This window comes from Lithobates pipiens, unplaced genomic scaffold (genome assembly GCF_037356315.1).
Source record: "Lithobates pipiens isolate NorthernLeopardFrog02 unplaced genomic scaffold, aLitPip1_a1.2 Scaffold_22, whole genome shotgun sequence".
In the NCBI taxonomy this organism is placed as follows: domain Eukaryota; kingdom Metazoa; phylum Chordata; class Amphibia; order Anura; family Ranidae; genus Lithobates; species Lithobates pipiens.
In genome coordinates, this window is record NW_027507784.1 from 104524531 (window position 1) to 104550792 (window position 26262).

The window sequence follows — 26262 nt, forward strand, 5'->3', positions numbered from 1 at the left end:
TATCATGCAATTTGGTGTCTGCAAACGCACTGCATTTGGGTGCCATTAAAATTACATTAGCACCTGCATCCAGATCGTGGTGGCAGTGCGGGTCAAAAAACGCACACAGAATGTGCCTTTGTCGCACAACATTCTGGTGTGAACCTGCCCTAAGGCCTCATTCACGCTGGCACTGTAATACTTTCATTTAGAGGACATTTTCTAAATGCATGTATTGATTTTTCAAAGAAGACCACTCACAACGCGTGCCTAGCTGCGCTGAAAGAAAATATAATTCTATGCAAGAAGGTTCTGATTAGATGCTCTGAACATGGATAATTCTGTTATAAGGCAGTGACCTTTAAAAATGTAGGAAAAAAGTGATCGGGGGAGGCTTAAAAGTTGTTTATACTTCCCAGATGACTTTGGCTGCATTTCGAAAAGCACACAGTAGTGCTGTTGTTAATAAGGCCTAAATATATTTTTCAATATGTTGCATTATGCTTTTTTTGTAAAATCTATTTATTTTTTTTCACTGAGAGATACAGGAATGTTAGGACATTCTTAAACGGTCAAATCATACTGCTGTATTCAGGAGGTTGGGACACTGGCAACAAAAACAAGCCAGCCATCTACAACCCCAATTCCAAAAAAGTTGGGATACTGTGCATAAAAACATTTTTTGCACATTTCATAAATCCATGTTTTATTTACAATAGAAAACATATCAAATGTTTAAACTGAGCAAGTTTACAATCTTCAGAAAAAAAAATAAGGTAATTTTTTAAATTGATGGCTGTAACGCCTCAAAGTGGGGACAGGGCCATATTTACCACAGTGTAGCGTCTCCTCTTTGTTTTAACATTGTGAATGTCTAGGAATTGAGCAGACCAGTTGCTGGAGTTTTAGGAGAGGGATGTTGTTCAATTCTTGCCTGATAAAGCATTCTACCTGCTTAACAACCCTGGGTCTTCTTTGTTGTACTTTCTTTTCTTTTTTTTTTAAGATGTGCAAAATATTTTCAATTGGTGAAAGGTCAGGACTGCAGGCAGGCTAGTTAAGCACCTGAACTCTTCTATTATGAAGCAATGATGTTGTCATAGCTGAAGTATGCGGTTTAGCACTGTCCTACTGAAATATGTAAAGCCTTCTTTGAAAAATATGTTGTCTGGATGGGAGCATATACTGCTCTAAAACCTGGATATAGCTTTCAGCATTGAAGGTACCGGTCTAGATGTGCAAGCAGCATGGTCCATACACACTAATGCACCCCCATACCATCAGAGATGCAGGATTTTGCTGATAATAAGCCAGAAGATCCCTCTGCGCTTTAGTCCGGAGCCAGCTGCTCCTGCCCCCTCCACAGCCCTATGCTCCAGTAAGAATGACAGTCACTGGCTCTCTGCTTACTGAAGACCGAGAAATGAGAAACCAGTGCTGTTTGATTGCTCAGTTCTCAGTATAGAGCTGGCAGAGGACAGCTGCAGGTATGTATGTATGTTTGTTTGTTTTTTTTTGTCAATCTGCACTTCTCTTAAGTAGCGGGTCTGTATGGATTAATTTTGGACAATAATGATATTGTTTAGTGTCAGTTAAGGTGATCACCAACTGTAGAAAAGGGTAGGCAGAGATGAGAATATATAATAAAAAACCAACATGGAAGATCCTCTGGACCAGCGGGATGAGAAAGGAATTCCTTCATCCAACACCCATTGGTGTTTTATGGGTGTGGTAGCCACGCTGCCACCTTGCTCAACCAGTTGTCTAACATACCTCCCAGAATCCTCCACCAAGGAGCGAGGGGCAATAATTTTAGCGCTAGAAATTGATGATAGGAAAGAGGAAGGCATCTTGGGAGACTTACTCAGAAGACAAGTTTGGTCATAGAAGAGGTACTATCGTCAAGTATTAAGGATACTGCAGGAAATCTGCAGCAGGACAACAGTAAGACCTGCCTGCTGACCCTCCAGAGAAGGGACCTTCCAATGATGTAGACTTTGATTTTGCAAGGAAGAAAGGAGGAACACTCACCTGTAGAACCTTCACTGTTCAAACAAGGAAACCTCACAGAGGGATCTGAAGATGATCTCTTTTCTGAGGAAAAGACAGTGTGGTAATGAATGACACAGTCACACTGTCCATTGTAGGAAGTATGTCACCCAATTTTGTTACAGGAAACCACCAACAGAGGGATCCTTCAGTGACTCCGGAACTGTCTGTTCCAGAGAAATAGACTTATGGAGTTGGCAAGAGGCTATGTCTTTTAGGGTAGTCCACCCAGGTTAGGCGAAAAGGACTTTCTGAACTTGTTGGGCAGAAGAGCCCAACTTGGTGTCATGCCCAAATTCCAGACTCCCAAGCTCAGAGGGAGAGACTGAAAAAGAACTGAGAGACTGCATGCGATGGGAGAATCTCCAATAATTTCTCAAACCCCCCAGGGGTAAATGGGAAGACTGTGCTACACACTATAAGAGGTAAAAAGTCAGAGAGTAAACTTTATAGCGAGGATTTGAGCCAGGCAGTTCCACCAATTTGTATCTAGACACGTGTTACAGACAATAGGACCCTCAGCATAAACTGAGAAAATCTAGGCAACTCACTCTTCAGGGGAGGTCTACTGAGTGTTCCTCAATGGGGATGCTAAGTAATGTCAATAAAGTGGACTAAATGGTCAATGCTGCGATTGACCTTGTAGTAAAAGAGCTCTCTCAGGGAAGGGATAATGCCATGGAGAATTAAGCATCATAAGGGGAGCAACCATCTGCGACTTAAAAAAAAGCTACCATTCACAAAGATGCGCTTTTACCAGAAATCAAAAGGTGTGAGGAACCCAAATAAATCTAGGAAGATGCACAATGGGAAGCTGCTGAAGAAGATGCCTGATTCAAGAGTCTATACAGGGGAAAGCCTGAGCATCCAAACTGTAAAAAGGTTAGTTACCAAGGGACCTAGTAGGATGAACAAATAGGTCCCCACTTACAAACATGGGGGTGCACCTTCATGCAGATAAGACAGAGGGCTTCTGGCTTTGAGAGGAAAGTCGATAGTGGTTGCTTATGAGGTACTACTGCAGTAATAAAGGTTGAGGTTCCATCTACTCTGCATTGAGACAGGCACTCTGTCTGACTCCCAGTAGTATTGGGAATGACCTTGTCGAGTGCAGCTCATGAGATGCCTTTACTTAAAGGGCAAGTGAATCAGATGTTCCTTGGGTGTATCCTTGATGTCCAAGGCATGTAGCCAAACTGCCCTATGCATATGAACAGACATCACTTTTATGCAATAGATGAGCTTAGATACCTGTAAAAGGCCATCACATCTGAAACACAGGGCTCTAGACATTTGTTCCAAGAGCACCAGGACACAAGGGTTTACTTTGAAGGGGTCCACGTTAAAATATTTTAACCATAATAACATGGATTCACAAATCAAATTCACTGCCTACATCACTGCTTCAATTAATTCAATTGTTCAGGGGTATGTTTAACTGGACAGGACTAGAGTGTCTACACAGTGGGCAGAGACCACTTGGCAATAAATTCTCTTTCAAAGGGAAACAGCTTCTTGACATTGTCAAGAAGGTCCACGTTTCTATAGGTTGGTTTCAGTCCTCAAATCGGAAAACGCCTCAAATCTGAGTCCTATGAAATTTGTTCAGTCTCTTCAGGAGTAGACTGAGGATACAGAAGTAGAGATGGTAAAAAAGGGGCTTTAGACACAGGGATGGAGGGTCAGAGTTAAGGCCCATACATACAATCTGACTTTTTGACAACAAACATGCAAATTAGCTGTTTTAAGGCAACATCCGACTGTGTGTACACTCCATTGGACAAACTTTTTCAGTTTTCATCTGACTTTTGTTGGCTGTTTGAACGGACAAACTTTCTGGCAACAAACGTCCGATGGAGCAAAGTCCGATCATGTGTACAGAAAACCATAGGGCTTTTGTACAAAGTACAAACACGCATGATCAGAATCAATACAAAATATAAGACAACAATACAGAAGTTGACCAAAGGTGGCGGCAAAGAGCAGAAAAATCACGTGATTTGGTAAAAGTTGGCTGAAAAAGGCCTGCCGTGTGTATGCAATACAAGTTCACGGCCGACACCCTTTGTACAAAAATCCACGGGAAAGTTTGTACAAAGTCCAATCGTGTGTATGAGGCTTTAGAGTTTGTTGTGAATATTGGCAGAGTGGGGTTTAGATCCTCAGAGCAGATTGCGCCATTAAATGTGCACAAAACAGAATACCTTATAACAGAGAATCTTAAGTGAACAAAACAGGCCTTGTGGTTTCAGCCCCACCCCACAGGAGTTGTAGAAGACACTGATGAGTGCAGACCTGTGGGAGCTCTCAGTCACACTAGAGGCTGTGCCACAAGTTTGGATCTGGAGATCAATGTGCAGCTCAAACTAAATACAAAGGTCCAGAAAGTGCCACAATGCAGAGCCCAGTGCCCATATGTCACATTCCAGGCTAGCCCTGCAATCTTCTGTCCAGCAGGGTCTGGGTTATTAATCAGCTACTGTGTTCAACACCTCTTGCAGGCAAGTGTTTGTGACACATACCGGTTTTAGGTTTTCAAACTTATTTATGAAAGTTGAAATTTCCTATAATTTTCAGGCTTTGTAATATTTACCAATGATCTCAAGATGTTTTCTGTCATGGTTATTTCCTGCACTATGCACAATTGATGTGAATGGTACAAAATAGTAATCTGCAGAGTTCATGTAATTGTGCATATCAGTGCTTCATTTAAAAACACAAACAATCAAGTAAAATAATCCAACTGTATTTTTATTAGAGGGAGCTCTTGGGTGAAAACAAGCACAAGCCAGGCTGAATGTGTATGAAGATTTTGTTGCATATGCAAATATTGCAGCTTTTTTCTGGGGTCAATCGTAAATAAATCACACTGGCCATAATATATGTAATGGTTCTTGTGTTTGTACAAAATGATTGAAAGCATGGTATCATACTTTAGAGTTCAACATCAGTCATCTTTAGTGGTAGATGTTTTACATTTCTTTAGCAAACAGTTATAGACAGTATAATATTTTTTAAGTACTGTAAGTGATCAATGTGCTTATATTCAAACTCCTTTAAACAGTCATAAAAGCATCCTGTAAACTTGTATCTCCTCTGGTGCTAGTCAGGTGGTCTTGATCAGTCAGCAACTCTGCCTGACCTCTGGTTAGCTCTGCTAATTCATTGCTCCCCAAGCCTATTTGGCTAGGACCATGTGACCAGTACTTCAAAGAAAATTCCATGTTCCCTGGCACTGTAAACAATTAATTTGGACAAAACTAATTCTTTGCATGCCAGATAAGACTGACTGCTGGTTAGGCTGTAATATACTGTAGTAGCTTGTCTTTGTAAAGTAAGCAGCTCTGTGTTCTGGCAGAGGTACCAGAGACTTACGTGGACCCTAAAGAGTCGCCCAAACCACATATCCACAATTTAGGTGGTGCCTTTTTTTTTAAAATTTTAAAATCGGTGAATACAAGGCTTCTTCTGGCTGTTCGTGATGGAGATTGTGATATGATCCACCCATCTAGCCACCTCAGCCAACCAGAGGAAGCCTTGCATTCACTGATAAAAATGCATGGCTTCTACTAAAGCCTGAATAGCAGGTTGAAGGGGGAAGAGGAAAAAAAAAAAGTCTCAGAGCTGCTGTACCAATGATCTAATGTTAGTACAGCAATCTCCCCTGCTTTTGTGTCCTCTCTTCCCGCCCCCCGCCAAAACACACAGCTCAGCTTCTGGTTTTCCAACATGCTCAGCCAGCTTCTATTAGACCGGCTGACATACACGTGGGCCAAATGTCGGACAGTTTTTATTGAACCATTCTGTTGGACCGGCTGACATACGCCCTTTCACACTGAGGCGCTTCTAAACTGCCAGTAAAACACTGAGCACGGACCTTTCCATTCATTTCAATGGAGAGAGGTTTTTTTTTTTCACCGCCCTGCCAGCACACTGCCCCAGTGTGAATGCATTAATTGATTTTAATGGAAATAGGTTTTCGTGAGCTTTTAAGACGCTTTTTTTTTTACGAATGAAAGGGGTCACACACGAGGCGAATGTTGGCCAGTATTTATTGAACCAGCCGATGTCTCCCGACATTCGGCCAGTGTTTACTAGACATAAATGGCTGAGATGCAGTGACTTTTTATTTACCAGTAGAAAGAAAGTCACTGATACTGCTGCTAGAAAACAGCCCTGCTTACTGTACATAATGCAAACTACTAGAGTAGGTTTCAGTCTACGTAGTGGTTGGTTCATTCTGGCATGGAAATAATTCATTTGGGTGTTTGAGATTTCGTCATATTGGTAGAAGAGTGGCTGAAGCCACCCAGGAATGCTCTAAACCCGGGCCAATCTTAAAATCAAAACTAAAACATAACTATTGTACAATTATTGGGTACCATCTAATAACTAGTTGAACATTAATGCATTAAAGTTCTGAAGTAGAATTTATATTTACTTGCTACCTTTTTATGTCACAATAAAATCATATGGCTTCATTTGGCACTTCTTGTTGTGTATGAATTTGCATAAGAGTTTGCCATTGAGTCAGGAAAATGAAATGCATAAGCATCAAACTGTCTTAACTAAAGCAATAAAGTTCTAAAGGTTTAAGATTTTTTACTTTAATGCATTCTCTACATTAAAAGGTAAAAAAAAAAAAAAAAAAAAACTTGTTATTAGGATCCCTCATATATAGGGCTACGCCAGTGCCACATCCTTATATTATTTTCCACAGCGCTGGATGGAGATCTGGATTAGGCAAGTATAAGGTGATCCTAATATCATAACTCCCCAGAAAAAAGAAGGTCAGACTTTAATGGCACAGAAAGGAGCACATGTGGTACAAGTCACAAATACTTGAAAAATTCTATATGATACCTTGTGTGCTCCTATTCTGTGCCGTCATGGCCGTCCTCTTATTGAGGTTTAGAGATTGTTAGGATCCCTCCAGCCCCTCCCGTTATGCTCATCTGAGCCCTATGTCAATCCAGCGCTGTACCTGAAAGCTGCATCTTTCTCTGCTTGCTCTCTCCTCACAGGACAGAGAGGAAGCAGTGGGAGACATTTTCACCTGCTGCTGTCAATCAAATCCTGTGAAAAGGGAGGGCGGGGCTGAACCACGCTGTCTGTGTCTGCACAGACAAAGCCACTGGTCTCAATTTGACAGCCATGCAGCTGCATGTCGCCAAACACAGACAGTGTGCATCCCAGGACACACGGCTGCCAAAATGTCCATGCAGCCGCTACGTCTCAATAGACATGAATGGGAATACCTGGCATGTGGAGGCACAGAAAACATGTGCATCCCACGCAGGCAAAGATGGCCCTTCGCAGAGTCGTACCCTTAAGTACTCCCGTGTTAATGAGATATAAGGGAATTTGTTAACATAGCCATTATACTCATTGTTTAAAATATGTACAATTTTAAACAACACTTGTATAGAAAACTAAACATAATATATTACATTTGTTAATAAATATATTCAGATTATGTACAAAATATTTTATAGCAGCACTGTGTAGTTATTATAAGTACATGAAGGGAGGGTAGCCAATGCTTTACCTTGGGGGGGGGGAGACACACAAAAAGCAACTGTCCAGACTGGTCAGCTAAGCGCCTGTGCCAATGGGCTTTGGTTTTCTTCAAATGTGTCTGTATTCTTATACAAGTCCAAGGGAATGCAAAATCCACTTTGAAGAAAGTCAAATACACATGTTCATAAATGCTGAATGATCACAGAAGACTCTCACATTGACCAGCCTGTCAGCCCTGGCCCTGGTCCTAAGGGTGACAACAAAATGGAGAATGTTGCTTCACATCTGCAAATGGTCATCTCATGTTTATGGCCACTTAAATGCAGAGATTTATGTGATACAGCATTTGTGTTATATTTTTCGTTTGACACTGAAAAACAGAAGAGCTCTAACTTGTAAAGGAAAACGTAAAACATTTATCAAATGCCACATGTGATACTGCAAATACAGTTGTAGATTTCTGTATAGCAGGCAGCAATCCTGCCACACAAGCGTTGACACCAGAGCAATTAGCCATAATGAGAATCTGTTTTCAGTTAGTTTGAGCATTGAGTTATTTTGACAAACAAACTTCTCGGAGAGTAACAGTAAAGCGCAGTTGTTAATACAACAATATGACTACTCCATGTGCATTTACAAACTAACAATGTGCAATGTTTTAAAAACCTTACATGTTTAAAGTTGCAAATCACAAGATCTCTAAAAACATACATTCAAAAACAAGGTATTCTCTTTAACTAAGCTTTAAATTCCCAAAAGACACCATTAGGGTCCATGCACACTGGGCTTAAACAAAAAAAGAAAAAAAGCGTTTTTTTCATGAAAATTAACATTTTGCCTGTAAAAGCAGCATAATGCTATCCTATGCCCATGCACATTAGGATGTTTGGAAGCAGACAAAAAAAAAACCTTCTGGTTTGTGGTTTTAGAGGTGTTTTCTGGCAGAAAAAAAAATGCTAAACGCCTGTACAAAATTCACTATATAGGCATTTTTTCCTGCCAAAAAGAATTGGTGTGCATGGACCCTTATGCCATGCAACATACGAATTTACATAGGTGCCTTGCATGGCTAAACAGCTCCACTCAACATAACCAACAGACACATATTTAAAAGAATATACAGCAGCCAGAGGTGAAGGATGTACACAGTTTACTGCTGGTTACACACTCCTGAGGGGCCGATTTATAAATCATCGTTATGGCTTAACTAGGCTCATAACATTTCTTTAAGGCCGGGTTCACACTAGTGCAAATTGGATGAGGTTTTTCCCATATCTAATTTGCATGAAATGAGAGTGTGCCGGCTCTCAATGTAGACGGTTCACACATCTCTGTGGTGGCCGCAGAGCGAATTGCACAGGGGTCCTTAGCATCTTTGGCTCCGTTTCAGGTCTGAATTTAGGCAAAAATTCAGGCCCCAATTTGTCCCTGAAATGGAGAACAGGGAACACCGAACCCCTGCTGTTAGTTCACCAAGTGTGAACCCAGCCTTCAAGTAAAAATTCCAGCATTTTTTTTTTTTTAATCAAGCACAGAACTGTGCTTTACAAAATAGCTTGCTGTGTCCCTTGCTTTGGAACTCTGAAGCAAAGTCCCATTCATTTTGAATCCATAAAAAAAAAAAAAGTCTGCAACAGGAAACCTATTACATGACTGGCTAGTCATGTGACAGGGCTTTCCTATCCTGAACTGTTCTCTGCAGTGGCATGCAGAAAACACACTGCAGGCCCCTCATCACACTCGGCATTTTATGAATGAAATACAAAATGGAGGTGTACTGTGGAGTAGTCCATGTTTGCAGATAGTACCAACTGTTCTATATTATAAATAAGGACCCAAGTCATCTGACAGCAGTTCAAAGATAAAAAACAAAAATATGATGATAAATATTATATATATATATATATATATATATATATATATATATATATATATAGTTTGCTGCAGTGAAACGTGAGGCTCAATTCACCAAGCAATGTCTTAGGCCCCTTCCACACTGAAGCGGTGGGTGGGTTGGCAAAATTCGCTGCACTATTTGGCCGCTAGCAGGGCACTTTTACCCCCTTGCTAGCGAGTAAGGGTTAAAACCACCGCAAAGTGCTGCTGCTGCCCCTGATTTCAATGGGCAGGAGCGGTGCATACACCACTCCCAAGATGCTGCTAGCAGGATATTTTTAGCGTCCTGCTAGGGCTTTCACATTGGAGAGACAGCAGCGTCTCATTCAGGGTGCTTTGCAGGCGCTAGTTTTAGCGTTAAAGCCCCTGCAAAGACAAGGAAAACAGAACTGCTGGATATTTGTGAGCACTGTAATGCAAATGAATGTAAAGCAATGATTGTAGAAAAAAAGATCCCCCTATGTGTGCCCAGCCTGCAATTATCAGAAGTAGCTCGGGACAAGCAAAAAATAATGCACTATGTTGTCCCCTTCCCATGGTAATCTAGGCTCAGTGGGGACAAACAACATGATGCTCTATAGGGCAAAGCAGTAATTGGTGCTGTCCTATTTATTCTGCAGCCCTCTCCTCTTATTTCAAAGAAACAAAAATGAGGTTGAGGCAGCCAAGTGAACAAGTCCTACAAATGACTAAACATATGTGAATAGTCCACCAAGCTACTCGGGGAAAGTGTAAGCACCAAGGTTGGGGAATCCTCACCATATGGCAGAGGTAACCAAATTAATAATGAAAAATGTACCCCTACATTTAATTAAATGTTGACATTTGGGTATGTTGTATGTACAGTGCTAGCAGTGTTTAGCTTTGTTACTCATCACAAATTTTTTTTTTCTTCCGTTAAATCCCCCCAAAAAATAAATAAAAAATAGAAAAATCGCAAGGGTTTCATGGTGCTTCAAAGCCATAACCCACCCAACAATGACAATTCAGTGTTAGATGGATTACTGTGACAAAGAACAGACCAAAAGCTCCAGTGGCAAAAATGAATGGCTTTAGAGCATGGTTAGTGCCATTTCCAATTATGAAAGCAGCAGACCAACTCCAACCTCTTGGTTTCTACCATAGGAGTAAATGAAGAGTTTGTATTAGATACAAGAGGAGCAGGAACTCCAGGTAGCAGATTTTACCCCTAGGTGAGCAATAACTGTGGAGTTGACATTAAAAATGAAGGGGCGCAAAATCTTGGGCAGCTCTGCATTGCAGCCAATACGCTTCCAGGTTTTATTGGCACAGCTTAACGGAACAAGCTAAAGTTAGAAGCTGAATGGCTACTATGCAGAGCTACACCAGAGATTTTGCACTCTCCAGTTTTAGTAAATCAACCCCTGTGTGCTTTTTCATATTGGTTCTCTGCAGCAGGGACTTGAGCACACATACGGTGTAAGCAGAGCTGCAAACTAGTTCTGTGGCCTTTCCCACAGTGATCACAATACTTTTAACAGTGCCAGGTTTACCAAGGCTTTAAACAGCCAACACTGATGATTTTGCATAGCTATAAACACAAACACGTCAGCGTGCTTATGTTAATGGTGTCTTCAGAAATGTTAGATACAAGTATTAAGACACACAATATCCAAGACAATGGAAACAAGTACACAAAACTGCAGATGTGTCATCTTCTCTGGTATGGGACACGTCTTGTTTTCAGCATGCGGTAGTAGAGGTTTTCATCTCGAAATTCATATTCGTCTGTGATATGCTGAATGATGCCTCCTTTCAGCAGTCTCTCTCCATACTTAACTGCTTCGCCACGATCGGAAGATAGTCCCACTTCGACAAGCCAGCTCACCAAATCCGAGCCCCAGAAGATTATAGCGGAATTCCTGGCACCACACCTGTGTGTCAAAGGAATGATTCACCCAAATGCTCTGTAACTCTTGTGCCAGGGCTGTGATTGGCAGCAGGTAAAGAAAAATAAGAGGGAAAATAGGATAGCATGATATAGGCAGGTTAGATCAGTACAGGGTCATAGAACATTAGAAGCCAGTAAGGGGGAGTGGGAAGATCATGAACTAAAAATACATTTGTGTATAAGCTGTAGGAGCCAACTGGAATAGTCTACTATTTGGAAAGAACATATTGATGTAGGATTTGGGAGAAGTGCATTATTATTATTATTATTAATGGGCATGTAACAGTTCCAATTCAAAGTTTAGAAAAATGTGTGATTATTTCCATGAAATACCACAACACCCCTAAGCTCCTAATTGTCAGATACCCATACAAATTTAGTTTTGCATCGGTTCATGGCCACATCTGACCATGTCTGCAGCAAGGAATAAAAAAAACAAGTCTAATGATGCAGTGGGAGCCTTCACTGTTTTGCTCTACATAATAGTTTAGTAGTGACCATAAATACATAGACCAGAAGGGTTTCTGATCCCAGAGAGCTTCCAAATGGCACATTTGTAATTCTACTGCAACAAATATAAAGTAGAATTAGCCTTAAACCTTAGCCCCCTACTTCTAACACCTATGCCAGCAAACGTGTAATGCCTTGTACACATGCAGGAAAAAAAAAACGAAAAAAAAAAAAACTTACAGCTCCGGTCGAGAGCCACTGTAACTATGCAAGGTTAGTCCAGCGATCTCCCCCACTGAGCTGTTGTGTGCTGACAGGGGGGACACCCCCCATAGAGCCCTGCCATTGGCTGAGAGTGCTGGTCGGGTTTTCAAGCATGCACGTCTGACATACACACAGTCAGAATGTCGACCGGTATTCTGCCCGTCTGTACGGGGCTTAATAAAAGATGTATATACACTTCTCCATTTTCAGGCCACTCCAGTTTGGTCACATGATCTGGTTCCCCTATGTCAGCCAGCACCATTTCAGGAAAGAGGAGGAAGCACCAGCAAAGGATGGACCATTAATGCCTATGAGTGAGTTCACCTCGCCAGGCTATACCAGCCATTGTTGGAACAGACTCTCCTCTCACCTGTAGGAGCCAATGGCTGACACTGGGGAGATCCCATGACCAGACCGGATCGAGATTAAAATAGTAGATGAAAGCAGCATCTCCATGCCAGAATGGATACCGGAAGATGTGGCTTGGCTCAGTTGCCCCTATAGCAAGCTGCTATAGGGGCACTCAACAGGAGGGGGGCCAGAAGCACCGAAGAGAGATCCAAGAAGAGGAGGATCTGGGCCGCTTTGTGCAGAACCACTTCACAGAGCAGGCAAGTATAACATGTTTTTAACAAAAAAAAAAACAAGACTTTACTATCACTTTAGGGTGTTTCCAGTGAAGGGTGCTGTTAATGCTACAGCATATATTAACATTTTAAACAACGGTTTACTTCTAACCATTGTGGAAAAAGTTTGGGGGAAGGCTGCTTTTTTGTTTCAATGTGGCCTTATGGCTGAATCTGCAAGAACACACTCCAAAATCCTGTGAAGCCTTCCTAGAAGAGCGGAGGCTGCTCTACATCAATGTCCAAAAAATTTTCTGACCTTCTTCAACTAAAGCCTTATATTGAGCTTTAGGAGCTTGAAAGGGTGTGCATGTCCTCTCTCTCATCTGTGTTGTCAATCGATAATTACAGACTGTTAAGAGAAATGTAGTAAAATAGCTCAGCAAATGTGCTGAAAAAAATGGACTAAACTGCACCACTTACTGATTGTAAATGTGAAATATTAATTTGTAATATATATAGATTTATAATATTTATTATAGGTTTGCCTGACTAGGAAAAAAAAAACCTGATCATGGAAGAGAATGGCCGAGACACATTTTGGCCACATAGGAGTCAGCCATTTAGCTTACAAAAGCTTTGATTTCTAAATGATTTCACCAGACTACCTAATTATTACACTCATGGGCCTTAATGTGATATGGCTCTGTGGACAAATAGAACAAGATTTACATGTAGTGCAAATTAAACTGCAAACTGTTACAGTCAGGAAAGCAAACAAACAGAAATGAAGGAAGCACGGAAAAAATGGCAAGGAAAGGGATGAAAACAGACTTGCTACAAAAGCAACATGCATTAGCAAAAATGAGTAAAAACACTTTTGTCCACCTGGGGCATTATTACTATTTGGTATGTACCACTGTATACATTTTAAAAGGGGTTATAAACCCTCGTGTTTTTTCACCTTAATGCATCTTCTGATACTGTCCAGCCCCCCGTTTACTCACCTGAGGCCGTTCGTTTCCTCGGCTGAGACGCGCTCTTCCTCTGTGCCCATTGTCTCAGCTCTTTATTGGATAGATTTATAGCAGCGCAGCCATTGGCTCCTGCTGCTGTCAATCAAATCCAATGACGCAGGGCCGAGTCACGCTTCTGTGCGAATACACACGGAAGCAGGACTCGGGAGCGTGCCCGCACGGATGTCCACCAAGGAGAGTGTTTCTCCAAAGTGGACCCCTGTTTCAGGGAAGAGCTACCAGCTCTGCCAGGAGACCCCAGAAGAGGACGATTGGGGCCACTTTGTGCAAAACAAACTGCACAGTGGAGGCAAGTATGACATGTTTGTTATTTATTTTTTATTTTTTTTAAACAAGGGTTTACAACCCCTTTAAAAGGTGACCCTGGGAGGAAATAAGAGGGAAATCACTGGCGACTTTCTTTTTAAAAGTCGCAGGCCCCAGATTTTACTCTGGGGCCTGATGTAAAATATTCTTCCTAGTTAGTCACTGCCCCAAAACACTATGCAGGATGGGAGTTAAAGTGATACTAAACACATATATTTAATTTACGTTGTCTCTACTATTTCTGTATGTGGATGATGGCACTGTATTTTTCTTAATCGATTTACAGCTGTCATATGACCCAGATCTTTCCCAGACTGTCTGCAGGGAAACATAAGCAGGAGGAGCTTCTAGTCCTCTGCCGCTGGTCACGTTAAAAAAATTAATAAATAAATAAAAACAGCCATTGGAATACAGGAGTAGAAATAAATACATAATATCATAAAACGGGTTTAAATGGTCACCTAAATATATATTTGAAATCAAATCTTTATTATTTTGTGGAAATAACATGGTGTAGGCGGATTTCTGCCAGTCACACCCCTCCAGGCTGTGTCTAATACCGCGTACACACGAGCGGAATGTCCGACAGAAAAAGTCGGACGGAAGCTTTTCATCGTACAGTCTAAGAAATAGAATGAATAGGTTATGGCGCTAAACCCACCATTTGTATAAATATATGAATGTGCTCGTAGTGACCTTTCTCCAAACTTAGTGGTATTATATGGGCTAATTGAATCCTGTAGGAATTAAAGTGCTAACTCTGTTTAGTTTCAAAAATGAAAAATATATGTGATCGGCGTTTAAAACAACATATGAGTGCCATATAACGAGTCAAACTGCAAAAAATTCATATGAGAAGTGTTCATATGGATCATAGTAGATACTGAATCCTTATATAAAAAAGAAAAAATTTTCAAAACCACATAAAGTCACTAAATATGTCCTTCAGTGATATCCTGATTATCCGTGATCCAGGATAAAAAGTGATCTAAGTGATTTAAACAAGACCTTCGTTTATTAGATTAGAAAACTACTCACATTTAGCAGTAAAAACAAATGCATATAATCTCCGCCGGCCGTCTCTGTCTATGGAAAGGGTGCACGCAATGTGGCCACGCCCTACGCGTTTCGTCAGAGTGACTCCAGAAGACGTCTATAACACCAATATTGGATACGTGTAGCGTGTTTCCATGCGTTTCCATGTGACTGTTTTTTGAATTGAAGATTGACTTAATTCTTTTGCACTTTCTTTGCACTGATCACTTTTTATCCTGGATCACGGATAATCAGGATATCACTGAAGGACATATTTAGTGACTTTATGTGGTTTTGAAAATTTTTCTTTTTTATATAAGGATTCAGTATCTACTATGATCCATATGAACACTTCTCATATGAATTTTTTGGAGTTTGACTCATTGTTATATCGCACTCATATGTTGTTTTAAATGCCAATCACATATATTTTTCATTTTTGAAACTAAACAGAGTTAGTACGCATTTGCACTTTAATTCCTACAGGATTCAATTAGCACTTATAATACCACTAAGTTTGGAGAAAGGTCACTACGAGCACATTTATATATTTATACATATGGTGGGTTTAGCGCCATAACCTATTCATTCTATTTCTTAAACTTTACCTCCCCTCCTAAATTAGGAGGTGGAGGTTCCAGGTAAAGGCAGCTCTAACCCCGTAGACATTTTTCACCACGTTTTGTTTTGCTTTGCGTTTTGTTTTTCACACACATAGGGTGAGTAGTCCGTAGCGCGACTATCTATTTATTTATACATCGTACATTCTGATCGTGTGTATGCCTCATCTGACTTTTTTTTCTGAAAATTCTGACATACTTAGAAAGAGAACATGTTCTAAATTTTTCTGACGGAACCAATTCCTAATCCGGAAAACTGCTCTTTATGCTGTTCCGACGGACCAAAAACGACGCATGCTCTGAAGCAAGTACGAGACAGAAGCTATTGGCTACTGGCTATTGAACTTACTTTTTCTAGTCCTGTCGTACGTCACCGCGTTCTTGACGGTCGGACTTTGGTGTGATTGAGTGTACGCAAGACAGTTTCAGAGGAATTCTGTCGGAAAAACCTTCAGAGTTTATTCCGACAAGAAAACCGGTTGTATGCACAGGGCATTAGAATAAGAGGGAGGTGAAAGTGATTGTAAAGGCAGAAGGTTTTTTTTTTTTATTAATGCATTCTATGCTTTAAGACAGGGGTGCCCAACCAGTGGCCTGGGGGCTACATGTGGCCCACGGAGCCCTCTGATGTGGCCCAAGACCTCCTGCTCTGGGATGGTGGGTTGGCAACCCCAGATTGTGGGTTACCAACCCGCCATCCCAGAGCATCAGTGTTGTGAATAAATTCACTGGTAAAAAAAGACGATGCTTCCTGTATAGTGCAAACTCCTATCACAGGTGGAGTGATACCAAATGCGATCTGCCTGGGACAACAGCTGGCGATACCTGAATGGAAAACTGTTATTAAAAGGTATGTTTATTACTTAAATCAGTGTATATATGGGCATATCTGTTCTGCAATGGTTACTGGGCTGCTTTCAAACTGATATGCAGGTGCAGAGCAGAACACCTGCGTGTTACCTGCACTGAGCCATAGACTTCAGTTATTACCGTTACTGTTATTACCTGCAAGTTTAGTGCGCTTTCAGAAAGTGCACCACACCTGCAGGATTTAATAGAAGTCTAAGGCAAAGTACAGCTAACCTGTAGGAAAGCCACAGGTGCACTTGTTTGTACCCTTTATGTGGGTAAACCACAGCGCATCAGTGTGAAAACAGCCTTAGGCCCTATTGACACCATGGGTCTGACCCTCCATTCACCTCTGTTGAGCTGCAGATATAAAAATACTTCTGGCCATTTAAACCCCACCTACCTCCAATCCGATTCGTTCCCTTCTATCTGGGAAGATGGGATCCAAGGGCCAAAAGAGGAGAGTGGTTTGTATCCGCGTCTGCTCTGCATAGGCAGAGTAGACATGGAACGGTCATCCTTCTGCTTCACTCATTGTGGCCCAAGACCGGTTTCCAAGCCGCTTAAGTGGCCCTCACTCTTCAAAAGTTTGAGCACCCCTGCTTTAAGATAAATAGCCTTCTGTGTGCAGCAGACCCCCTAATGCCCCGTACACATGAGCGGAATTTCTGACAGAAAAAGTCTGACGGGAGCTTTTCATTGTATATTCCAATCGTGTGTATGCCCCATTGGACTTTTTACATCGTAAATTCTGATGGACCTAGAAAGAGAACATGTTCTATATTTTTCCGACTGAACCAATTCCTAGCGGGAAAAACGCTCGTCTGTATACTGTTCCAACATACCAAAAACTACGCCTGAGCAAGTGCGAAACGGAAGCTATTGGCTACTGAACTTCCGTTTTTTAGTCCCGTTGTACGTGTTGTACGTCACCGCGTTCTTGACGGTCGGACTTTGGTGTGACTGTGTGTATGCAAGATTGCTTGAGCGGAATTCCGTCGGAAAAACCTTCAGGAGTTTATTCAGACGGGAAAACCGGTCATGCATACAGGGCATAATACTTACCTGAGTTCCATCTAGATCAAGCAATGTTATAGGATTGTCTCGCCTGCCCAGGATGCCCCTGGTCATTGGCTGAGACAGCAGCACGGTGCCATTGGCTCACAATGCTGTTAGTCAGCCAATAAGGAGAGAGGGGAATGTGGGGTCGGGGCTCTGTGTCTGAATGGACACGGAGTTGCAGCCCAGCTCAGGTGCCCCCATAGCAAGCTGCTTGCTGTGGGAGCATTCAACAGGAGGGAGGGACCAGGAGCACTGAAGGACACGAAAAGAGGGGGATCTGGGCTGCTCTGTGCAAATCCATTGCACAGGTCAGGTAAGTATAACATGTTTGCTATTTTTAACTAAAAAAAAAAAAAAAAACACTTTAGTATCACTTTAAGCCTCCATTAATCTACATAGAATATTCCACCTACATTGTGTTTAGCTGGTTAGTGGGCATGGAGGAGGGAGGGAGTGGGCTTTTACTACTGTATATACGCCCTCTATAGTCACATGGGCGGCTCAAATGTGATAGGGAGGAAATGCTCAGCATAGAACCTCACTGAAAACTGAGCATGTGCAGAGTTGCCAACACAGCTGCAAAATTCCTATCTGAATTTGGGACATGAACAGAAGGGGGAGATAGAGAGCAGCAGGATAAATCAGGTTTTTGCAGAATACAGAAAATGAATCTCATAGTAACTGCGATAGTATGAACAGCATGTAATACATCATTTATCAATAGTTTTTTATGATGTGAGTTTAGTGACATTTTAAGACTTTTTGCACTTCATTGGATACATTCTTGTTTTAGGTCTGTGGCTCACTAGGTAGAGAAGCCAGTATCAAGGCAAATGTTACCCTGCACTCAAATGTTGAGAACCAGTCATTGATGAAATTCGCTCAGATTTAGTAGGCTTCATTTTACAGAGAACTAAATGCAGTGAATGACACGGTAGAACAGTAACTGGTGTTCGTAATATTTTGGGTATTATTTTTAGATGACAAGGTGACATGTTATTAGTATAGCTCTCCAGCTCAGTGACAGTGGAAATACCTTCTCTCCTTTATGATATTCCTAACACACAGGTCTTTGTGGTATTGTACAAACTGGTGGCATGTCATGCGGATTTCTTCTGGCAGCCGGGTCTCCTCCACAGCCACACTGGGTTCTCTGCCATTCCACAGGAATTCAAGTCTAAAAGTGCAAATAGGAGACATTTCACAAAACAGCCAGATTTACACAGGTCACAATGAATGTGTTTTTTTAATGTAAAATTTTGTTTAAAGAAAGGTTCATTATAGACCCCCAAGGGTGATGGGGTGAGTAGAGAAAAGTTTGGGAGTGTTCTGCACTAAATAGTATAGCAACTTCTGTGTGTGTTCTATTGATGTGGATGCAGGAACTAAGGTAAAGGGGGTCAGCTAAGAAATGTATAGAACTACAAATCCCTGCTTTAGTAGAGAGCTAAAAATGTTTAATAAATCTGACTTGTTAATGGATAACAACACTTCTGAGCATGTATCTTAAAGTTGTTTGTATTCAGATCTTCATGCTGGTTTCCCCTGATCCCTGATCCTACAACCAGGTCTCAACTTCGCTCTGACTCTGAGCTTTGTCATACCACCTCACTATCCAATGGGAAACCTCTTTTAGCTACTATGACATCCTACTCAATAGCGAGATCGCACTGAGTGGAGGGGGGTCCATTTGTTTTAGAGAAAAGGTGTCTAGTTCGATTTCATTTATGTGTGTTTTTGATTAACAATTTTTTTTAAAGTGGGCCTTTTCCAAGGCTCTGATGGAAGCAGCTGAACCTATTTAAAGAGGAAGTAAACCCTGATGAGTTTACTTCCTCTTTGATTCCCTGCAAAAGGTAAAGCATAATGGACTACTATGCATCACATAGTAGTCCATTATGTGTCACTTACCTGACACAGGAGCCAGTGATGTCACCGCTGTCCCCTGTAGTCCGCAGCATCCATCTTCTCGGTGGGTCTCGCTGCTCCGCCGCTGTCATTCGACGAAGCCACGGTGATGTCACTCCCGCGCATGTGCACGGGAGCCGTCACTCCCGCATGCGCCGTAGACAGCAGTGCCTGTGTTTTGCCAAATATCTCCTAAACCGTGTAGGTTTAGGAGATATTTCTTGGACCTACAGGTAAGCCTTAATCTAGGCTTACCTGTAGGTCAAAGTGGTTTGTAAGGGTTTACAACCACTTTAATTTCACTAGGGGTAAATCACAAGTCACTGGCTTAGAACAAATGACTTCGAGAATGGCTGCTTCCATCAGAAGCTTTTCAACAGGGCTTTTTATTTTTAAATTTTTACTCCCGACAAAGTCCTTTTAAGATCCATTTGAAGGCTGACACATTTTATGTCTTTATAATACTTTACTCATGTAGGTCATTAATTGCGGCTTATAAAATGCTTGGAAGTTCACTTAAAAACACCTGAGTAAAAATGCTGCTTCCTTCCCGCTCACTCCGGTGATCTATTTTGCCATAGTTTAGTAACAGCTACACCACTTAGCACAAGTGTCCTCACCCAGACATGTGCTGCACTAGAAGAAAGTGTATATCTGACCAATTCTATTACTGAGCCCTGACTACAAACTGAACTGGATCTACCGCTGGTGCCTGTTAGACCACATGAACATATTTAGCCACCTTGCATAATTGATAACAGGAATAGGGAGGTATGAACAGGCAGTCCCCGGGTTACAAGCAAGATAGGGACTGTAGGTTTGTTCTTAAGTTGAATCTGTTTGTAAGTCGGAACAGGTACGTTTTTTTAAGTGTAGCCCCAGCCAATAAAAATATTTTTTAAGCTTTTTGGATAGCATAGGGAAGGGTTAACACCCCTGTAAAGCTTGTTTTGCTGTCTGTGCCTGTTCAGAAGATTTCACCTCACTTTCTGTCCCAATGACAATTAGATTTTGAAAATTTTGGGTTGTTGTGGAAACAAGGATTGGTGATAAAGCATCAATGGAAATACTTTTTTCCTATAATAACTCTTACAGGAGTGAATCTCCCTTCCTAGGGGAAGATTTCCTCACACTTCCTGTTGTCTCCATCCGTTTGTAAGTAGGAGTCGTTTGTAAGTCAGATGTTTGTAACTAGGGGACTGCCCTGAATATGAAAATAGAGGTTGTTGGTACATTGTCTATCTGACTAGATATTTTTGTGACTTGAACTTGGCTCTGAAAGACGTTAGTAGCATACCAAATTACATACAATTCTACAACCACAGCTAAAAAGTGTTCCATATGCAACAGTCTAAAAATGTCAGCTTTACGTGTTTGCTGTGATGTCCAGCACTGCATCTCTCTAAATATACAGTTAGGTCCATATATATTTGGATACAGGCACAACTTTCATACTTTTGCCACCAGAATAAAGTTTAGACTTTCAGCTTTAATTCAAGGGGTTGAACATAAATATCAAGTACAAATTTTAGGAACCGCAACCATTTTTACACACACACACCCCCATTTTCAGGTGCTCAAATGTAATTGAAGAAATGAATATAAAATCATAAATTAAATATTTTTTTTAATATTTTGTTGAGAATCCTTTACTGACAATGACTGCCTGAAGTCTAGAGCCCATGGTCATTACCAGAAACTGGTCTCCTCCTTTCTGATTCTTTGCCAGGCTCTAACTGCAGCGGTCTTCAGTTCTTTGTTTGTGGGCCTTTGTCTTTAGTTTTGCCTTCAGAAAGTGAAATGCATGCTCAATTGGGTTGGAATCAGGTGACTGATTTGGCCATTGCAGAATATTCCACTTCTTTTCCTTCAAAAGCTCTTGGGTTGCTTTTGCAGTGTCTTTTGGATCATTGGTTTGGGGTTGTGCTTGGCCCCTTAGTTCCAGTGAAGGGAACTCTGAAGGTGTCAGCATCCCAAGACATTTTGGATAATTTCATGCTCCCAACTTTGAGGGAACGGTTTGGGAATGGCCTCTTCCTGTTCCAACAAGACTGCGCACCAGTGCACAAAGCAAGGCCCATAAAGACATGGACTTAGCAAGGGTGGTGGAAAAATAACTTCAAGTGCAAAAAATCACATTATAATAGTAACTAAAATATATAGAATTAGGTGTAACAATCTAAAACATAAAAGTTGAGAAGTGCTATAACAGTATGAACCTCCCAACTAAAAAGTTGTTGCACTTGAAGTTAATTTGTATTGCAATTCTCTATAGAGGGGTTAACACCAGCCTTGCCAAGTATAAAAAATAATAATAATTGAATGCCTTATTCTCATTTTGATGTGTATTACATGTGAAATCACACATCACTGGAAAGATTGAAGATAATCTGTATGGCAAATATCTATAGGAGGGGTTTCCACCATCCCTGCCAAGTTTAATTTTTTATGTCTTTTTTCAGTTTGATGTACATTATATGTGACATTACATATCACAGAGACTGATATTGTGGTTATATTGAAGCTTATTGAGATTTCCATACATAAGAGGGTTCCACCATTATTGATAAGTTATTGAATAGTAAATTAGAGCTACACTTTTTTTTTTTTTGTGGTGTGGGAACATATAACAGTGCTTAGCAGCAAACCTTTTACTGACACTTTTATTTTACCTCCAGTATTTTTTTGTTAATAGTAGTGTGGTGATTTCCCATTATACTAAAGATCGGCATGTGGCATTAATAAAACATCGATGGATTTCAGTTGTGCCCCACCAGGCTGGCCTCCTGTTGACAATGTGCCTGGCTGCTGAGTTCATCTCCCCATCCCTGCACTCAGTGCACTGATGGGCACTGATATGCAGCACTCATGCGCACTGATTGGCAGCACTGATGGCCACTAACAGGTGGCACTCATAGGCAGCATTGCTGGGCCCTGATTGGCAGCATTTAGTGGCACTGATTGGCAGCACTAATGGGCACCAATTGCAGCACCGATGGTCATTGTTAGGCAGCAATGATAGTCACTGATAGGCGGCACCGATTGTCACCGATAGGCGGCACTGATTGGAAGCACTTATGGGCAGCACTGATAAGTGGCATTGGTTGGCACTGATAGGCAGCACTGATGCGCACCAATAGGCAACACTGATTGGCAGCAGTGATGGGCACTAACAGGTGGCACTCATAGGCAGCATTGCTGGGCCCTGATTGGCAGCATTTAGTGGCACTGATTGGCAGCACTAATGGGCACCAATTGCAGCACCGATGGTCATTGTTAGGCAGCAATGATAGTCACTGATAGGCGGCACCGATTGTCACCGATAGGCGGCACTGATTGGAAGCACTTATGGGCAGCACTGATAGGTGGCATTGGTTGGCACTGATAGGCAGCACTGATGCGCACCAATAGGCAACACTGATTGGCAGCAGTGATGGGCAATACTGATAGGCAGCATTGATGGGCACTCATTAGCACTAATAGATGGCATTGGTTGACACTGATTGCCACTGAGATGGCACTGATAGGCAGCACTGATGGGCACTAATTGGTGGCATCAGTTGGCACTGATAGGCAGCACTGAAGGGCACCAATGGGCAAAAGATTGTCAGCACTGATAGGCGACACCGATTGGAAGCACTGATGGGCACTAATTAGCACCGATAGGTAGAATTGGTTGGGATTGATTGGCAATGAAAGGTGGCACTGATAGATAGGGGGAGTTTCACATTGAGCAGTCAGCGAGGCCTGTAAGAGTCGCTAAGTGCGTGAAACTGTCATGTAATGTAACTGCTACCTGTCAAAACTCAGCGGCGATGTCGGGGGTGGGTGGGACTGAACAGCTAACAAACACCTGCCAATGATTGGGCTGCTCAACAAAGGTGGCGGAGCAATATACATGGAGCGGCACGCCCAGCCCCTATCCCACTGGCTGGTGTTTGATAGCTGTTCCGACCGCTCACCCCCAACATCACCGCCGAGTTTTGATAGCTAGTCTCTCTCCCTGTATGCAGTTACATTACATGACAGTTTCACGCACTTAGCGGATCGTACAAGCCTCGCTGACTGCTCAATATGATACTGTTAAGCAGGCAGCGCGCTATCCACTATCCTGCAGCATTTTGCACCAAATCTTGGGAGACAGCTGGCATGCAGCCACACTAATATGCAGGGGGTGTACCCAGGCACATCCTATCCTATACATCCATGCGCTCGCCTATGCACATCATGAATAAATACCAATGACCCAGTGCCACTGGAAGCCATGCATGCCCATGCCATTATGCTGCCTTTTCCACGGTTTACAGAGGCTATTGTGTGCTTTGGATCATGAGCTGTTCCAAGCATTCTACACACATTTTTCTTCCCATCATTTTGGTACAGATTATTCTTAGTTTCATCCAAAGTCCAAAGAATCATTTTCCAGAACTGGTCTGTTTTTTTTTTGTTTGTTTTTTTAAGATATTTTTTGACAAAGTCTAATCTGGCTTTTCTATTCTTCAGGCTTATGAATGGTTTGCATCTTGGGGTGAACCCTCTGCATTTTCTTTTGTGAAGTCTTCTCTTGATTGCAGACTTTGACAACAATACGCCCACCTCCTGGAAAGTGTCCTTCACTTGTCTGGATGTTGTGAATGGGTTTTTCTTTACCATAGAGAGGATCCTGCAATCACCACCACGGTTGTCTTCTGTCGAAGTCCAGGCCTTTTTATGTTGCTGAGCTCACCAGTGCGTTCTTCTTTCCTCAGAATGTACCAGACTGTTGATTTGGCCACTCCTAATGTTGCTGCAATCTCTCTGATGGATTTGTTTGGTTTTTGAAGCCTTACAATGGCCTGTTTCACTTGCATGGACAGCTCCTTTGAACGCAAGATGTAGGTTCACAGCAATAGATTCCAAATGCAAATACCACATTTAGAATCAACTCCAGTCCTTTTATCTGCTTAATGAAGAATAAATTAAGCAGTAGCCCGCACCTGGCCATGAAACAACTTTTGGTTCAATTGTCAAATTACCTTTGGCCCCTTGAAAAAAAAGGGGGGGGGGGTGGCTATTCTTAAGAGCTGTAATTCCTAAGCTCTTCCTCTGATTTGGATGTACATAACCGCAAATTAAACCCGGGAGTATGCACTTTCAGGCCATATCATTATATAACTATAGCTTCAATATGTTTTGGTGAATACCTGAAAAAGAAACTAAAATTGTGTCTGTGTCCAAACATATGGACCTAACGTTACATCTTCTTAAAAGGTATTAGGAAATCAACAAGACCATTGGTTGGAACTTTAACTATTCTGGGTATTTTGAAATATTGCATGCAAATCAAAAAAAATATTGTGAGATATACCTTTTCTTGAATGGAAGAATAATCAAGTGTTTGTCCAATCCAAAAATGGCAAATGACAGAAAACCCTATAGAGATCAATCAACAAAGTTATAAACAGAAAATGTATGCAATGGTGTGAATTGCTGCAATCGCCAAAGCCACAGAGCCCCACAACGTTACATTTTGCCCCTGCAGCAACAGGTCTCCCCTATACTTGCCTGGTACATGTGCCAACCAATGCTGCCCATGCAGTGTGAGGGAGTTGAATAAAACTGCAGAAGATAGGACGCAAGCACTATAAGTTAGGGGACATGGAAGGAGTAAAGTGTCTTGGTTACCAATAGGCTGCCATTTAATCTCAAACCTATTGGCTGATAACAGCGATCATTACAAGCAGCTTCAGTCAACAGGTTTTCAATTACATGACAGCCTGTTGCTAAACAAAGGCATAAGCTTACTGATACTAGCTCAGGTAGCATTTAACAGTGGCACAACGTACCCATTGCAGTTGTCTTGCAAACAATGTGTTGTACACATGGTAGCCAACAGTCTAAACCTCTCCCAGTAAACAGAAATTCTTACTGGTTGTTTAAAATTATACTCCTTTCAAAAATTTAAATTTAGCTTTGAAATGCATACAGGGAAAACTGCCTACCTGCTCAGAGCTCCAGGTTTTTTTAACCAAGCAAAGTTGTAGTGCATATCGCCCACCCACTGTATTTTGTCAGTAATCTGGGAAGCTGTTTTGCATACCTGTATGGAATGCTGCACAAGTACACCCCTCCCCACCCAAACGTCCCACATATAGAAAGCACAATGTAACCCTAACGGTCATAACCAAGTACCTCTCAGCTAACAATTACAATAAACCTGCCTTGGAAGTTTGAAATGGATTGTAATACATCAAGGAGAGAGCGCGGTAAGTTACATAGTTCAGGCTTTAGGAAGCAGAGCCACACCACATGCAAGGAACTCTGAAATCTGGCAGCACAGAATTCTAGTTATATTCATAGAAGTATAATACAATGTTAGTTCTTCTATTAAGGGTGTTCACAGGAAAAACTCATGTTCTGTAAGCCATGGCATTCCTGTTTAAAATGCTTCCCAGCCACTTACACACACAGTATCTCACAAAAGTGAGTACACTCCTCACATTTTTGTAAATATATTATTATAGCTTTTCATGTGACAAAACTGAAGAAATGACACTTTGCTATAATGTAAAGTAGTGAGTGTACAGCTGGTATAACAATGTCAATTTTCTGTCCCCTCAAAATAACTTAACACACAGCCATTAATTCTTTCCAGTAGAAGGGCTCCCACACTGGGATCTATCCTATCTCTTAGCCTTTTTCATCCTCATCATCCTCCACAAACATGGCCAAGTACCACTGGATCTTTTCCTTGTAATACCAGCACATGTAGACAATGTAGAAGACACAGAAAAAAACTGTTGCCTCTTTCTCCACAGGCAAAACCTACA

The 26262-nt window shown here is 41.6% G+C and overlaps 1 protein-coding gene across 2 annotated transcripts in view; it reads right to left on the reverse strand.

Moving 5' to 3' along the window:
* Positions 1–4758: 4758 nt before the first annotated feature.
* GPR155 (G protein-coupled receptor 155) overlaps positions 4759–26262 on the reverse strand; it is a 96474-nt gene continuing 74970 nt past the window's right edge. The window contains exons 14-16 of one of the 2 annotated variants that reach the window (XM_077448034.1): positions 24801–24865; positions 18582–18722; positions 4759–11339 (exon numbers count right to left, since the gene is read on the reverse strand). In XM_077448034.1, coding sequence (XP_077304160.1) covers positions 11117–11339; positions 18582–18722; positions 24801–24865 — 429 coding nt within the window. In that variant the 3' untranslated portion in view covers positions 4759–11116. Of the gene's footprint in view, positions 11393–18581; positions 18723–24800; positions 24866–26262 lie in introns of both variants that reach the window. The other variant, XM_077448035.1, reaches the window with a different exon arrangement.